The sequence below is a fragment of the Tauraco erythrolophus genome, chromosome 1, assembly GCF_009769465.1.
Source record: "Tauraco erythrolophus isolate bTauEry1 chromosome 1, bTauEry1.pri, whole genome shotgun sequence".
Taxonomy (NCBI): Eukaryota; Metazoa; Chordata; class Aves; order Musophagiformes; family Musophagidae; genus Tauraco; species Tauraco erythrolophus.
Window position 1 is genome coordinate 36,483,000 of NC_141465.1, and position 18,238 is coordinate 36,501,237.

At 37.5% G+C, this 18,238-nt stretch overlaps 1 protein-coding gene across 3 annotated transcripts in view; it reads left to right on the top strand.

Annotated features, from left to right (window-relative positions):
- PKNOX1 (PBX/knotted 1 homeobox 1) overlaps positions 1-14,172 on the top strand; it is a 43,919-nt gene extending 29,747 nt beyond the window's left edge. For all 3 annotated transcript variants that reach the window (XM_086618361.1, XM_086618369.1, XM_086618375.1), the window contains 7 exons: positions 3,661-3,831; positions 5,274-5,373; positions 6,592-6,689; positions 9,240-9,368; positions 10,381-10,457; positions 12,080-12,252; positions 13,231-14,172. In XM_086618361.1, coding sequence (XP_086474487.1) covers positions 3,661-3,831; positions 5,274-5,373; positions 6,592-6,689; positions 9,240-9,368; positions 10,381-10,457; positions 12,080-12,252; positions 13,231-13,442 — 960 coding nt within the window. In that variant the 3' untranslated portion in view covers positions 13,443-14,172. The remainder of the gene's footprint in view (positions 1-3,660; positions 3,832-5,273; positions 5,374-6,591; positions 6,690-9,239; positions 9,369-10,380; positions 10,458-12,079; positions 12,253-13,230) is intronic.
- Positions 14,173-18,238: the final 4,066 nt, after the last annotated feature.

An 18,238-nucleotide genomic window follows, 5' to 3' on the forward strand; every position in this document is an offset into this window, starting at 1 on the left:
TTTGGTTCAGTACCCTCTTCTCAAAGACTCTCCTATTGAATTTTAAGTTGTATCAGGAAAAGTTGTAGTGGTGATGAAGCCAGCTGATGTCATTTGAATATTGTGAGAGAATAAGACATGCTTTTGCATTTCTGAGAAGTGTTCTTACTATTGTAATGTGCAGAACTGTCTCATAAACCTCTAGTCATACCTTTCCTAGCTATGTCTCGTAGCTGAGGACCCAAAACAGGGGGGAGAGGTTAACAAATAAAAATAAATGAAAACAAAATACCCCTCTGCCAGAGTTTGTGTTCTTCTCCTGAAGACTTAGATCACCACAGAAGGATTTGCTCAGGAAGATCGGTGAGCTGTGAATGTACGTATTTGAATTGAGTTTTTTGCAAATGAGAAGTTTCATTTGAGTGAGAAGATTGCTTGTCAGTATATAGAGATTCATTCATATATGTTGCTCACATATGTATTTGCTATATGCTTATGTTATGTGCCCTGAAATCCTTAAAAACTGTGGGTCTATGTTTTAGATAAAGGTGAGCTGGGAATTATGACTAAGGTGGTGCTGTGTTCTGTGCCCTTTGTACCATGTGCTTGAGGCACTGAAAAGGCAGGACACAGGCACAATCTAAAGCATTTTTAGGGCTAAAGATGTCTCCAAATTTAATATATGATATATTTATATGTGAATATGCTCTAGATAGCAGTTTTAGCAAGAACTGGAAGTTTTTCATTGATCTTTCATTCTCCGCTTAATAGTTTACGATTATCTTTATTTACAACAGTTTCAACAATATACGTATATCTCATGGTTACTTCTGTCTTTGTGCATTTCTCTGAAATGATGCTCTGAGTTTATTCTACAGCTGAAAAGGCTGAATCAAGTGGGTTATAAAAATTCATTGTTAATGTGGCATATTCTACTCGGTAGCACTAAAAAGCAAAAACATGGTGGTTGTAGATTTGTAAGCTGTGCCTTTTAAGAACATAGGAGTAAATTATTACTGCTGTTGTGATCTGTCTGGAAACATTTCTTTGTATTATCTTCGTTCAACATGGGTGATTTTATCAGGAGTTCTTGATTATTTTTTTTTAAAGGAAAAAGTGAACTTCTGCCTACAAATTTGTTTGGTTCACCCGTGCTGCAAAAGAGCAGCAGCCATATGGCCACAATTAGTGTAGTTGTAAATGAGTAAATAAGTCCTGGTGACAGGCATGGCATATTTACAAAGTTTTGTTTGCCTTCCTAACCCTAGTAGCACAGCTTCCTGTAAGAGTAGTGTGACTGTGTGTGGCTCTGCAGAAACCTGGATAGTGTTACTAATTCTTGGTTTATGGTTAATTTTGGCTTTGATACTTGAAGTGAAAATTAAATTAGCCGTCAATTTGAAACTAAATCTAAGATGAAGAAAGGACTTTTATTTTTCCCCCAAACAAATGCTGAAAAAGGGTTAATATAAATATGAGTAATGGTTTAAGAAAAAAAAAAAAACCCTTCTGACTGAGCAAAACTAAGCATTAATATGGTCAAATATTATGTGTCCAAAGGCATATTGTCGTTACCTCAGTTTGAGCTGAATGCTTAAGGCATTCACTAATATGTGCTCTGTGTTGGTCTGCCACACATGAAGAATTTTATAATATAAGCTTTTTTGTCTCTGAAACTCTTTGGCTATTGCAGTGTTACAGAACAATCATTAATAATTCTGAAAGGAACAGTATCTTTAAACATAGATGACTTTTGTTTTGTATTAACATCTAGTTAAATTTTAAATTTGCATAGTTTAACTTGGTTATGTTTAAAGGTACTTAAACTAAAACAGCAACCACTGCTGAGGGCTGTTTTAGAAGATTGCTGTTTTATATACCTCAGCACTGGGCCATTGCACTTATTATTTCAAAGGCTTTTGGTGTCATAGGTCATAAGAGTTACCAGATTTTAATTTGGATCAACTGCCTCAAGTCTACAGCTCAGATTTTTCTGCAGCTGTTAAAGATATATGCGTGGGTGGCTTTGTTGTTTTTTTTTTCTTTTTAGCCCTGGGAAAGGATAAGATTTCCTTTTTTGTTATCACTTCTTTTTTTTTTTTTCTCTTGTTTATTTTAACACACAATTTTCTGCACTGGGTGAGTGTCATACAACTGGGAATACCTTCTACTGAAAAAAACAGGGAAAAGGTCTGTCACAACAAAAGCTAAAGTTGTCACAGTGGAAAGGGGAATACATGCAGAAGTTTGCCTGCCTTGATCTCCTTCAGGTGCTTCGAACAAAGGCAACTTCAGCTCCCAGTTGGCTTCCTTAGTTAGAAGTAGTAAGTGCATTACTTAGTAAGCTATCATTTCTGGTCATTGGATTCGGTGCCCTGGCCAGGTAAATGACCCTTCATGTAGGACAAGTTTTTCCAAATAATGCTATAATCAATCTCTGCACTACATTTCCAAATTATAATCTGTTCAGTTTCATAAAACTAAAGGATATTTTTCTTGGAGATCTAGAATAGCAAGTAAATGTTAGGGATGCCACACTGTATGAAAAATAAAGTAAGTAATTACTTTGCCAATGTGTTATGTACATATCTGGCTGTCCTGGATTTCCTACTGCTTCGTGAAAATTTAGACCATCTGGATTTGGTTTTAGCTTTTGATCTTCTGCCATGACCCTTACAATCACCTAAGCTATTTTTGTGCAGTATGTAATGCCATTAGCTATCCAAGCTCTACGAGTCTTTTTCTTGCAGTAAGCATGATAAGTCTTCTCATCATGTGCATATCTCCCGTACTTCAATTTTTGTTAAAACATTCATTTGTTGGTGGGTTTAGTGCTTTGTATTTAATGGTTTATATTTCAGAAACAGTCTCCTCAACTGAAAGTTCTTACAAGATTTTACACCAGAGTTGTTGATCTTTGATGTACAGTTCCAGAGGAACTTCAAAGCTGTAGGACTGAAGAACTGTTTCATTGCTTTAAGCTTTGTTAAACAATATGACAATCTTTGGAATCTCTTTCTTGTAATTTTATAGAAGATAAAAGCTATTGTGTTTTTGTTATAGGTGAGATGGCAAGCCATTTCCTGTACCTTTCATCCTCCTTAGCAATCTGTGTGAAAAATTTATGCTAAGTCACAGAAGGATCTTCTCAGTGTATCTCAAATTCATCTGTTTTCTTGGGTCAGGGTGTAATGTGAAGCTGAACCTGATATTTCTGATATGTAGCTCAAGATGACTGTTGCTTACCAAGGCTATTCCAACCACGCATTCCAAATAATATGTGTGGATGGGATTACTTGCCTTCACTTACAGTCTTGTGAGGTGACCCAGAGTTGTATGATGGGGATAAAAGATCACATGGATGTGCAGGAACATTCTGTGCTCCGTGTATATCTTAACTATGCTCTGTCTTCCTAATGTGTCACATGTGACAGAGATTATATTGTTGTTTCCCCTGTATGGTAGTTGCAACAATACAGGTTTTGTATGTAAATGTATTCCTTTCACATTTCGGGAGCATAATGGTCAGAGTTAGAGAACTCTAATCAGCACTTAGCAATTAATAACTCTGCTTTAATTGGATGATGTGTGTTACTGGAAAGGAGTTATTGCTTAAATCTCATATTACATGTTCTTTAAATTAACATTTTATTTCTAAATTTTTTCAAATTCTCTCTGTAGATGGTAAAAGCAATCCAAGTTCTACGTATCCATCTGCTTGAGCTAGAAAAGGTTAATGAACTCTGCAAGGATTTCTGTAGTCGTTACATTGCCTGTCTGAAAACAAAAATGAATAGCGAAACTCTATTAAGTGGAGAGCCTGGAAGTCCTTATTCACCTGTGCAATCTCAGGTATGTTTCAGGTCCAGTTAAGTGTATTTTTGCTTAGATTTCATTAGGAAGTTGTAACTACACATCTATTGCTATTAGTTTGCAAGCAGAGTTTCTGCAGTTTCTTTCACTGTCTCAAAATTGGTTATTAAAGAATAAAGAACTGTATTTTTTTTTGTGCACATCTATGTGCCGCCGCCTGATGGACAACTTTATTGAAATGTGCCAGAACATAGAGTCACTTTTTTTTATCTGCCTTCCTTTTATGATTTTTCCCTTAGTTCAGCAAATGGAGATATTCAGGATAGCCTGGATTTGCTACATTGTTGGAAGGGTGCTAGAAAACAAGATAAACAAAGGAGAAGAAAAAAAAATCCTTGTTAAGATTTCCTTAGTCTAGTCTGCTTCATTAATATCTTGAGATGGCTGATACTTTGTATATACAATCTGTATTCTGGAACAAATAGATGGTGTCTGATGTGTTATAGTTGCGATATTTGACATGTATGTTATTGCATGTCACCTGGGGTGACTGTGTAGTTATGAACAGTGCTCATTTCGATACATGTGAACCTGAGTTTATATATCATTGACATGACCTAAATGCAATAACCAATTGCAGGTTTTGCAGAAAATTGACAACAGTTAATTATCAACAGCTATTATGTTATGATTGATGCCTCTGCTGTTGGATGCTGAAAAGTGAGCCCTGCCATCTGAGTCCTTCTCTGACTTACTAATGTGTCTGATGCTATATATGCTGAAAAGACTCAATGACTTTTAAACTTCGCTGTGTGGACTCCTTACTTAGGTTTTGGTGTCTGGAAGTGTGGAAAGGAGAGTCTAACATCAGACAAAACCAACTTTTTGTATGTCTGTTACAGTGTTCTGTAGAGACAGGAGGGACTTAATTTTGCATTTGGTAACAATAGAGATTATTCATTCATATTAAGGAATATGTAAGAGTTTGCATGGTCAGAGTTGAATAAGAACTATCCTGAGCAGAATAAAACGTATTGAGCATCCTGAATACTTAATACGTTACCTTAATTCCTTCAATTTCAAAGTAAGAACTGAAATTCTAAAGTTTTGATGCTTGTAATAAGAGCATCAAGGGTTCATTTCATCTGTCCTTTTTCTTTTGTGCCTTTGGAAACTGCTTCTCTTAGTATTTCTATACCTAGGATGATTTATCTCCTAAAATTTCTCAAGATAGTTTGTCTTTTCTAACAGTTTCTTTCATGAGGATTTTCAAAGGTAATGGTTGGTGATAATGAGAAAGTTACTGTATATAGTGATGAACCTGTAATGAAGTCTCTTTCTCTTTGAAGTTAATCTTATGGTTAAACTCCAAATGTATTTTTTAGAGCCAAAATTACACAAGCATGCTTTATCTCCTTAAAAAAAAAATAAAAAAAACACTTTTAAAAAAATGCAAGCAACTAATTATTTTATCTTTCTAGCAAATTCCAAGTGCCATTGCAGGCACACTCAGTCCCCAAGGGATTATGGTGCCAGCATCAGCATTGCAGCAGGGAAATGTAACTATGGCAACAGTAGCAGGTACGACATAGTAAAGAAAAACTGGCACCTTACTCTTCATTTTTTTTTTTACAAAAAATACACAAATACTTTTAAAAATGTGTTTTAACTCTAATATCTGAAAAGTTGTTATAATACAGTCAAGTGCCTTACTGGTTTCTGAATGTTTGTTTAATTTGTGTGCCAAGTACACATATGTGAGTGGAAGTTACATATATGTAATATTAAGAGATCTTTCTGCGCAACATTACTTTTGTTAAAAGATGTTTCAGAGACTGGCATGTTTTACGCTTTTTCTTTTTTTCCTTCAAAAAAAGAATTCTGTTTGACAAAAACATGCATTGCCTAAAATATTGTGCTTGCTAAATGTCTCATGCTCTATGGAGTTTGGAACCACACCTACAAGTCAGTGAAGTCCGTGATGTCCAAGTTGTTCTACTATTGTATGGAGATGACAGTTGAACTGAAATGTTTCATCTTGCTTCTAAGCAAGGTTTTAAAACAAACAAACAGAAAAAAAACTTGACTACAGATGCAACAAAGCAGTGCATTCTGTTCCTACAGCATATACTTGCAGAGAGGTTATCCTCTCAATGTGTACTTTGTGGCTCAATCTCCTCAATGTGTACTTTGTGGCTTTTATGCCCAGGACCCCGCTATGCATTCACCGTGATTCTGTTACCTTAGTCGACCCGAACAACTAGGAGTCATCCAGCTGACTGCCCTAACCACTTGACACATATAGGTGTGGTTTTGGTGTTGAGACCCTTGTTGGCTGAAGAATTAGCTCAGTTAAAGTAAAATGATGAACTATTTTATAGCGTGATAGTTACGGAATTTTCCTTTGAAAATAGATGGAGAATGCCTAAAATACAGGGAAACATAATAAAATTTCATACAGATTTTTGTGGATGGAAAAAATTTTAGTGTAGCAAAAAGCACATAGAATCATAGAATGGCTAGAGTTGGAAGGGACCTCAAAGATCATCTAGTTCCAACCCCGCTGCCATGGGCAGGGAAACCCTCCACTACACCAGGTTGCCCAAAGTCTCATCCAACCTGGCCTTGAACACTTCCAGGGATGGGGCATCTACAACTTCTCTGGGCTTACTAGAAAAGAATAGTTGATATATTACCAAAACTGTTGTATTGTCTGCAGTGCTGATGTGTTTGTGTGTTTAAAGAGAATAATATTTGAAGGGCTTTTACTTAACTATAATCTTTGTTGCTGTTTTTAAGGGGGGACAGTGTATCAGCCAGTCACTGTGGTCACTCCACAAGGTCAAGTGGTAACACAGGCACTGTCACCTGGGACTATTCGGATCCAGAACTCTCAGGTTTGTTTCATAGGTTTCACAGAATAGTGTTCTGGGTTCAAATAAATCTCACTGGTTTTAAGAGTTTTGGTTTAAATTTGACTTGCTGTCAGAATGAACTCTGTACACATGCACATAGGAACTAATGTAAAATTTAATGCAAGCACTGCTATAGGAGTTACAAGTTGTATAACCATGGCTTAAGGTCTCAGACAGATCTCCCTTGCCACAACAGGTCATCATAGTTCCTACCTGTTAAATACTTCTTTCCACTGATGGCAGAAAAGTATAGGTACATGGATTTAAAAACACAAACCAAAAAAACCCCATCCCCAACCCAACAAAAAAACCCCAAACAAACCCCACACCCACACCAAACCAAAAAGCCTTCTGAATTAGACACTTTTTCAATTATTAAAACTTTTCTAATTGTTGAACTAGGTTTACGGCTGAACTAGATTTACCGTATTACATTGTGGTGCCACGCTGCTGTTGTCAGAAATTTGATTCTTTATCATGATGGCAACCTCTAGTACTGGGAAACTCTGTATTTCAGAATTTATGTATTTTGAGAAGCATTTTGCCATAACACCTTCAAAATAGTCTGTTAAGACTATGGGAGATCCTCACATTTGGCTCGTTCTATCATACCCTAAAAGATAAGGGTCAGTACTTTTTTGGGGAGTCTCTTAAGAGTTGGATCTGGAGAGCTCAAAGAAACAACTAAGGAAGAGGAAACATGAAAACTAGACCGTCTTCAGTTATGGAAAGCCTTGCTAGCTTTCTCTTGGAGCATGAAGTGGTAAATCAAATCTTCCAGGAATCCAGAGTTAAATTAAAAATGTGAATGCAGAGCTACCATCTCCACAGCATAAAATCTGTTGGTAATCCTTCCCCTTCCCCTTCCCCTTCCCCTTCCCCTTCCCCTTCCCCTTCCCCTTCCCCTTCCCCTTCCCCTTCCCCTTCCCCTTCCCCTTCCCCTTCCCCTTCCCCTTCCCCTTCCCCTTCCCCTTCCCCTTCCCCTTCCCCTTCCCCTTCCCCTTCCCCTTCCCCTTCCCCTTCCCCTTCCCCTTCCCCTTCCCCTTCCCCTTCCCCTTCCCCTTCCCCTTCCCCTTCCCCCTAAAAAAGTATGCTTAGGGTATTCTTACCTTCTTTTTATTGGCAGTAGCACGTGTGTACTTGCCCATATTCTTCCTTAGAACCCATGCAGTTCTGTCCTCAGATACCTTTCAAAAAGAAATGTGTAAAATTATTCTTCTAGATGGAAGTGTTTTTGAAGAAAAATGCTTTTTATACCTCTGATGAAAAAAATAAAATATTGAGTGGAAAATAACACCTATAAACAAAAAAAGGATTTGACCTTCTATATATATCTGGCTCCACTTGATGTTAGTAAATCTCCAAACCCACCTATACATGGGTTTGGACCTATATTCCTTGTCACCTGTAGGAAATCCTTCTTCAAATTCTTCTTTTTCAGTGTTCAGAATGCTGTGGAGCTATTGAAAGTTCATTATAAAGCCTCCATATAGAAGCAGATTATTTAGAATGTAAAATATTATTTTGGAAATAAAAGTATACTCCAAATATATATTTGTTGTAATTTGATAGCTTAAACCTCATTTAAAACTTGTTTCATACAGGACATAGACATAATGACTGGCTTGAAGAAATTGCTCCATATTGTCTGAAAAACCCAATTTAGAATTACTTCAGTTATAATTGTCTGAAATATAAACTCATACTCAATTTATATGCTGTTTCTTCTTATCTCTGCATAAGTGTTTAAGAATATATTCCCTAATGTTTAGATAACCAATATGCAAATGAGTTGATGTATCCATAGGAAGTGAAAAAGAAAGCAAAAGTGAGGTAGAAATACGAACCTTTAGGAAAATAGTAAGAGTGTTGTAAAGTGAATTAAGGGTTCTACCGTATGTATCTTCTTGCTCTTTGAGAGTTTAGATGCGTTTATTTAGCAGGACCTTCAGCGTCTTTGTTTGCAACTCTAGCATAATCAGTTTTACTTTTAAGTTCTTCGTTTAAGTTTTAAATTAGTATTATTTTACAGCTTCCATAGTTGTTTATGTTTGCACTCAGTGATTATATTCAGCATTGTGTTTTTCAATTGTTCTTCACATGTGCAAATGACTACATAGGGTGACAAGGCAATGAGATCCCTAGGGTAGTGTAGATTAGTATGAAGGATCATTAACCTGATGTGTACTACGTAGGTGGATTTTATTCTGAATTATAGTAAATCAGCATTTGGATATTGTCACAAGATCACATGCACAGCCTGATGAAAGCTGTAATTCTTGAAACAGAAGTTATGTGAAACGTGAAAGAAATCTGATACAGCATTTTCCCTGGATAAAAACATTTTGACATGCTATTGTAGGAGAGCTGCTATTTTAAGTCCTCTCTAGCAAATAAAGTAGCTTTTTATAATCAGCATGCCTCAAGCCTAATTTCTTTTTGTTCCTTCTATAAATGAGTTATTCATACATTGATACAGAATACTGCTATTACTATGTTAACTGCCTTATTTCTTCTAAATTATATGTGCAGCTTCAATTGCAATTAAACCAAGATCTAGGCATCTTGCATCAAGATGATGGCTCATCAAAAAATAAAAGAGGAGTTCTTCCCAAGCACGCTACAAATGTGATGAGATCTTGGCTTTTTCAGCACATAGGGGTAAGAACTGAACATGATCAGGAGTCACAGGTTTTTATGTAACTCCTTTATGTGGTCTCTGATGATTTTGCTTCATAAAAAAGGTGAATTTATTCTGTTGTCATTTATGTAATCTCAGTTTGGTTTTCCCTGAAGTCATTTGGAATAGTTCCACAGTCTAATGTTGGTTAATTTTTATTATTATTTTAATAAGTATATTCCATTTTTACCTCATGATCTCAATAAACATTGTTAAAAGGGATCTTTCTTCATTTCATAGTCTTGAGAACTTAATGTCCTCTATGCCCTGGTTCATGGCACAAGGAAAAATAGTTCCATCTGTGTTTATGGGTGTTTTTTTGTAGAGGAGAATTTCAAATTTTCTGACTTTATCTTTTTTCCAGTAATCCCTCTAATGTGTACCAAGTGTGTTACTATCTGCTCGTGCTTTTAGTAGAATGTCTTTCCTTTGCATAAATACCCTGAAAGGAAAAATGGGTCTCAAGTTATATCACAATCTTCAGTTGATTGGTATTTTGTCTTTTACAACTATTTAGCAACAAACAAATGATACAAGGAAACTGCATGTATGCCTCTTATGTTATGTACATTCTCTTAATCCGTTTAGTTCGGAGTAGCTTTATTTAACTATAAAACGTTTGTCAGTACTCTCATGTGACATTGCCTTTAGACAGCATAACTAATCAGATCTTATCACATGCTGTGTTGCCCAGGGATCACGCTGTTTAATAAAGACTGTCAGCTATGAGAAACTTTTTCGTCTGAATTACACATCAGCAGTTTAATGGTATCATATACACTTTCAATGATAAAATCAGTTTTGTGTAGTAAAGCACTCTTTGTGAAATGCTTTTTATCTATAAAAGTTTGTGAGGTTTCTAAAGTTTGGTTTTTAATGAGTCATATGGTCTTAATCTAGCAGTTTTAATCAGTTGTAATAAAGGAGCCCTTATTTTTGATAAGGTGATGAAACAAGCTTATGCCTTTTCTGTTTGCTTTTTGTCCTGTTCAGCATCCATATCCAACAGAGGATGAGAAGAAACAGATTGCAGCACAAACAAATCTGACACTACTCCAGGTTAACAACTGGTAAGAGCAAAAACGCTTACTTAATGTCTGTCGTCTCCACATGCTTACAAGACAGGGAAATACTTAAGAGTGTAACTTGGATATCTGGAGTTGAACTTACTGTTCTACGTATGTTACAAAATATCTATGAAAACACAAGCATTATGCGCTGATACACCAGCATATCATTTTTACAGTAAGGTATAATAGTACTTGTGCCATTTAAGTTGTATAAGGACTCCAGAAGACTTTGCAACATTAAGGAATTGCATTCTGTTCTATTGCTGAAAGAGATGCAAGTACTCTAGTGTCTCTTCTGCAAGTAAAGAAATTGAAGTTTAAAGGCAGCTAGTGACCTGTGGCTCTGAAAAGTGTTCTCTGGTAATCATGGTTGCAAATGTTGAAGAAGTTACTGTCAACAGATACTCATTCTGCTCTTGTATCAAAGGATGCTATCCTCTGAGCAGTGATGTCCAAATGGAAAGTGTCAGGACCTCAACTACTCTAGTTCATGGTTCAACATGTTTTAGCATGTCTTATCTTCACCAGAGGTTTAAGATAGTACACCTGCCCTTGCCGAAGAGAGGAGTGAGAGTGTCAACATGCATCCTATTCTGCTTGTGGCATTGGTTCCTAAAGTTATTGCAGCTAAGTCCAACAGGGATCTTCCTCAGATTTCAAAGATGACGCCTGACTGCATGGCTGCAGAGGGGTCCAGTGGGGAAATACTCAAGATAGTGGCAGTACACTGGTTCCAAAAGTGGAACAGTGTAACTATACCTGTGTGACACGGTAGTAATGGAGCTCTTTGGTACTGGGATCCAACTAATGTCTCTGCAAAGCGATGTGTTACACCGTGTGGACCTGCCAGCTGCACTCTACTTTCTTCCATTGCAGGTGAAGATGGGTCCTGATGTGTTTTATGAGATTTAGCAAGGGATGCTGTCCTCAGTCACAGCTCCTTGTCACAGCTAGCTCGTTGAAATTGATTCAGTTAACTGCTGGTAGCTAAGTGAGGTGTGGTTCAAGTATTTTCTTGTTCACTAGTAGAAAGGGGAAGGGCAGCAATTAGCATGCTAAAGTAAACAAGTGAAAATCAGGGAACAAAAAGGAATTGGGAAAGATCTGTAAAATGTGTTTGCTATTGTCTCCTGGATCAGGAACCAGACCTTGGAAAGCTAGGGAGCCTATAAAATAAGGAATACAGGAGCTTAAGGAAGTAAATGAAACCAGACCAAACAGACTAGGTTAGGCAGGGGGCTAGGTTTTAGGTGAACTCTAATGAGAGGAGTATCAGCTTTCTGAGCTGTGCTGTCAGCAAGTTTTCTGGTACTTAGTTTTTAATAAGATCCTGAATGTACATCTGTCATGCTGTCTGGGGAATTTGCCCCTCTGAGGTAGGGGAAAAATGCTGCTAGCAGCAATACGATAGAAGTACTTTGTTAGCTAGTTTGCCAAAATCAAAGGATGCCGGTGTTCTTAGAGCAGTTTTACACGTTAAAAAGAATGTTAAGCCAAGCTGGTAGGGAGAAGATTTTTATATTCCTGATTTTGTTTTTCCTGCTGCATACTTTGTGAATCTGAGAGAGAGAGAATTTACAGTCAACTGGTCATAAGTACTTCTTGCTTTTGATTGTGTTCAGGTTTATCAATGCTAGAAGGCGAATTCTTCAGCCAATGCTGGATTCCAGTTGTTCTGAAACTCCAAAAACAAAGAAGAAAACAGCTCAGAACCGACCAGTTCAGAGGTTCTGGCCTGATTCTATTGCCTCAGGAGTTGCTCAGCAGCAATCTAATGAGCTCACAATGTCAGATGGTAAGGAGAAATGGCTAAACCACAGATAATAAAGTTAATTCCTCTGTAACAGGGAAATGAAGGGTTAGATGCCTTTGGGGGAAGGGGAACTTCTTGATATTTCAGTATAAATGCGGTTTTGATCTGGAAAAACATAATGGAAATGCGTCCATTTTTCCATCTTTAAAAATTTTCTGTTTTGGGAAGATATTTTATTGGAATTTATGTTGAGAGACTGTTGATGTTATTTCAAAAGTTAAAAAAAAGACAGGACAAAGGTTAGATGTGCGTCTAAGTTGTCTCAGTATGTGTATGCACATCAGTAGCATTGTCTGATTAGCAGTATTGGACTGCAGTTTCGATTCCATAAATCCCCATTGCGTTCACATTCCTTTGACTATTGCTAGAGGGATTGAGCGTCTACGATTTTATATATGCCTCATGTTTCAAGTTGAACATTGAGAAGCAGAGAAATATAGAGCCTCCCAAAACTTTGTCTTCAATAACTTCCTTAGCATCAGATCAAATGAACAGACTCAATTTAAGAAAGATAAATAACTGCTTTAATCTCAGAACCATCTTTTCTGTCCTGTTGCCTGCTGCTTTGTTCCTTTCCAGTTTGTAGCACCCCTTCCCTCAGGCTTCACTGGATCTGACAACAGCTTTATCCATTTAAGTCACCTTGAATCTCTAGAAACACTCCCATTTTTCCACAGTGAATTAAGATGGAATACTTTGCAGAAGTGGTCTTGTGATGACTTGATTGGAGAATCGCTGTAATCGGTGTCCGTAACACAGCTAAGTTTGAGATTCCTGGCCAACTTAATTCTGGCATTTCCTGATGTTGAAGTGTTTGACAACTTTATAGCTTTTATTTTAATTTAGTTTCTTAGGTTTTACTCCTGTTGATTAGAAACAAACTCTGTTACATACAAACATGTATTAATTAAAATTAGAAACCAACAAAGATGCTAAAGTACTATGATTGTGCTTCTCCAGGTGCTGTTGTAACAATTACAGCTCCAGTCAACATGAATGTAGACAGTCTCCAGTCTTTGTCATCCGATGGTGCTACTTTGGCTGTTCAGCAAGTTATGATGGCAGGGCAAAGTGAGGATGAGTCCGTAGACAGCGGTGAAGATGATGGAGGAGATCTCTCAACAACAAATATCAGTGGGCTGGTCTTGGATAACAGCGATTCTCTGCAGTAGGAAGCAAGAGAATGTGACAAACAGTTTAGGAGAAAGAATGGACTGACTGACTGACTGTTTTTATAGTTTGCACAGCAAACATTTTACACAAGTTTTATTTCTAATATGTTTTATATGTAGATATAGAAGGGTGCACTTTTTTGTATTTCATAGTAAGCTTAAAGAGTGTTTTTGCAGGTGCAGCAACTTCTTTCAAATGTGTTTTTTCATTTCTTTTCCTTATTTCAGAAAATTATATGTAGTAATATAAAGAACCACATAAGCACCCCTTTGTTCTATGAATTGGAAGTGCTGCAATTTTTAAAGAATTATGCAGTTTCAATTAGTGCTGTTATTTAACACAGCTCTTGATGGGCAGGTAATGTAAATTTAAAGCATGTGACACTAGTGTGTGGAACTCGATCATTAAGTTAGATGCATATATTTGAAAGATGCTTCTGCACCTTAAAAACTGCTAGTCTGAGGTGGACAGCAACACACATAAAAAGAAAACCTTGATGTGTGATTCAGTAGCGAATGTATGGCAATTTAAATAAGTTTAGTTTCTCTCATAGTCCGTGAGCCTGTTTATCATTTGCTATAAAAACTCCTATTTTTACCTTGCCGGGGTTATTGGATAAAAAAATATTTTTATAAATTCACTAGGAATTGGGATGACGACTGTACTAAGCAGGAGGAAAAAAAATAATAATAATTTCCAGAGGGGAAAAATAAATGTTTAGTATTCCTATTTGGAAGGTCTGAAAACTGACCAAATTTAATAAACAAGCCTACGCTAGCATTCTATGATTCTCAGCTATCCCACAGTGATACACTATATTTGATAGTAACATAAGAAGGGCCACTGTTTGATGGGATTTTGATATTGTCAAACATTGATTTATATTATGTGTAAACTAATACATTAACTCTGTATCTAGACTTGTATCTGAAGATATTTGCTAAATGAGTATTCAGGTAAGTAAATTCAAATACCCCCAACTTTTCCAGTTATTAGAGAAATTTAACAGTTTATAGTTTATACAACTGAATCTGAAAAATGAGAAGTTGCCTACTATACAGTCATGAATTCCGCTATCACTCTGCTATTTTATTGCATTTGAAGTACTTTCCCCTAATACAAAAAGAAATACAAGTTACGGATTTATATAAAATTTCTTAAAATCTAAAGGTTACTACCAGGATATACAGCAGGCTTTATTAGAGTAGAAAACCCTTGTGTGTCATTTAAAAACTTAAGAGCTAGTGATGAGAACACTTTTTTTTTTTGAGTGGTAACAGTTAATTTCTTTTTTTTTTTCCCAAAGTTTGGAGTCTGTGTCTTTCTGTCCATGAACACTTACTTTTGGAACTTTGTTTTTCCCATTGTTAAGTGCAAATGACAGACTCCAAGAGTCTCATGGTATGCTCAGCGTCCTCTTTTCCCCCTGTCCATTTGTCACAACGTTGAGTTAGATCAAAGCTAGAACTTCCTTCTGATTTAGACCAAATCTAGTTACATTTCTAAGGTAACGGGGGAAAAGATGTTAGCTTTTGGAATCTCTAGACATTGTACTTGAATGAAGCCCTTTGACAGATGCAAATATTTAATTGAATACTTAATTTCTGCTTCACAAAACACTCAGGCATGTGCTTAGGTCCCATTGATTTCAATAGGATTAATGCATGTACTTCTTGACATGCTTAAATGATTGGAAGCTGGTCGTTAAAGATTGTCTTCCAAGGCAAGTGTAAGTTGGTATGAAGAAAATATTCAGATGGAAATGTCAGTACAGTAGCATTGGCATACATACATGGAGAAAAATACTTCAATGACTAGTAGCTGTTTTGAAAAATTGGTGTTGGGTTTTACTCAACACAAGTGATGTTTCTGCTATGGGTTTCGCTTATTCCTGGCTGAGGATCTTGCTTCTTAGTTCAAATACTCTAATGATCTCCTCCCAGCTGGAGTGGTAATTTCTAAAGGATTTGTTTTCTTCTAACTTCTCTGCTTTGCCACTAATGTGCCATGTTTGTTAACAGAGCGTAGTAAATGAACAATGAAAGATTTAATGAGGAAGGCTTGACATAGCATAACTATCTCAAAGGCTGTTGTCAAATCCAATTTGACCCCACAACATTTAAAAAGACAGATACCATGTACAAGTCACGCTGCTTTGGAAACATTCAACCTACTGCTCCTACAGAAGATTCCTGAGATGCCTAGAATGGAGAGACACATTCTATATTTTTCTTTTTAGCTGTTTTTGGTTTAACTACGTAAGTGCTTCATCACCCCAGTTTCCATTATATAGTATGTTATATTTGTTAGTTTGTTTGGGGTTTTTATTTGCCCTTGTTCATATTTAATAGTGCGTTAATCCTTGTACTTCTAGCATGTAGGCAGGTGAATAGTCTACTTCTCAGTGTATACAGGCCTATGGACAAATATGTGCTTTTCCAAGTCAACCTATGCTGGAGGAACAGGTCATTTCTCACTCCTGCCTTTTTCTGTCTGACCACTTGTTGCTGCCTCAAATCTAGCAGCAGAGCTTTCCCCAGCCTGCTTTGAGGTTAGTCTCAAAGTTAGTTAGGAAGCAGCTCAGCCAGCAGATCTGTTGAGGTAGCAAGTAGCCAGCAGTGAAGGGAAAGGCAAACCAAAATGGGCAAAATTTCCATAGTTTGAAGGTAATGTGGCAATGAGCGTTGCCCAAACTTCCAAACAATGAGAACTGAGATCTTAAAAAGAGAGAGGGTATTAAAACAATTTAATATCTGTACAGCTGGCTGGAAGAGAGTTCAGGAGTATGTAGTTTACGTGCCACTTGGAACTCAGTTGGAAACAACCAGACATCAGGGTTTGCAAACTTCTAAAAGCTTATTTTTTAGAAAGAAACTGTTATCTGATTAGCCTTTTTATTCCCCCTACCTTACAGGCAGCAGAAGTTTTATTCTTCTGAAACATTTGCGACCTTGTGTTCAGCTAGTTTATCAATAACTGGAAAGTGAAGTTGTCGGAATTTACTGCGAAAGGGGGAACATGAACTAGTTTTACTGTCAAATTAGAAACATAAAAACATTGGGACATTAATTTCTTAAAACTGAAAAGGCTTTACCAATGTAATCAAAGGTATTGCTTAACATAAGGAACTCAAACCTTTTCTTTTTAATTCAGTGAGAATTCTGTACTGGATGCAAACTGCGCAGAAGTGCTTGTTCTTTTCACAATTCAAAAAAAAAAGAGCAGTGTATTTCCTTTTTTGCTGTATGAGAAAGATTGCTGGTTTAAGCAAAGCATCACTATTCAGGAAATGTACATTTTTACATCAGTTAAAAAGTCTTTATATGGGATCTAACTTTAAACCCATGTATAATTCCTCCCCTGCCCCCAATTAAAGTCATATTCATATGCAGTAGAGCTAATTTGTTTTTTAAATCAGTATAATTCTTCTGCATTTATGATTATTGAAACTTTTAACCCAAAACCGGGTTCTTAGCCTAATTTTTCCAAGATTTTTTTAACAGGCAAGGCAACTTCCAGATGTTCTTTAACTTTAGAAACATCGCATTTTAGCAAATCAATCGCCGATTGATCAGGATATATTTTTTTAATGACTGTTCCAAAGAAATAATCATGTTGGAAAACATTTAGAATTGACAGGCATCTGCAGAGAGTTTCTTAGATCTGGATATTGGGTCAAAGTAGAGTCCTGCTAACCTCAGGAAAACTCTGTAAGGCTGCATGTTGGGCTGCTTTTACCTGCAAGAGAATTGGTTCTTTGTCCTGGTACCTGGTCACTAGTAGGAGCCTTTTGGAGAGCCCTCCAACTTTATCTTGCCTGCATACCTAGGTTTTCTTCCAGTGGAAACTAGGGTATGGACAAAGGGCTTAGAAGAGCAGCAATGCTTGTTGACCGGGTGTGCAGCACATACCATTTTGATGTTCAGAATATGGCCAGAAGGCAGACCTACGCTGAGGAATTGGAGTTCCCAGTTCCTGTGCTTTAAAAGCAACTTCAAGTTCATGGATATTCTAGTGGAGTAAGGCTACAAAGACTTAACGCATGAATGTCTTCCTTATATCTAATCTAAATCTGCCCTCTTTCAGTTTAAATCCATTGCCCCTTGTCCTATCACTACACGCCCTTGTAAAAAGTCCCTCTCCAGCTTTCCTGGAGGCCCCCTTTAAGTACTGGAAGGCTGCAATAAGATCACCCTGGAGCCTTCTCTTCTCCAGGCTGAACAGCCCCAACTCTCTCAGCCTGTCTTCATAGCAGAGGTGCTCCAGCCCTTGGATCATCTTCGTGGCCCTCCTCTGGACCCGCTCCAGCAGCTCCATGTCCTTCTTGTGCTGGGGACTTCAGAGCTGAACACAGTATTCCAGGTGGGGTCTCAAGAGAGCAGAGTAGAGGGGCAGAATCACTTCCCTCGACCTGCTGGCCACGCTCCTCTTGATGCAGCCCAGGATACGGTTGGCTTTCTGGGCTGCCAGTGCACATTGCCGGCTCATGTTGAGCTTCTCATCCACCAGCACTCCCAAGTCCTTCTCCTCAGGGCTGCTCTCAATCTGTTCTCTGCCCAGCCTGTACTTGTGCTTGGGATTGCCCCAACCCACGTGCAGTACCTTGCACTTGGCCTTGTTGAACTTCATGAGGTTCTCACAGGCCCACCTCTCCAGCCTGTCAAGGTCCCTCTGGATGGCATCCTTTCCCTCCAGCGTGTCCACAACACCACACAACTTGGTGTCATCTGCAAACTTGCTGAGGGTGCACTCGATCCCACTGTCCATGTCGCCGACCAAGATGTTAAATAGCACT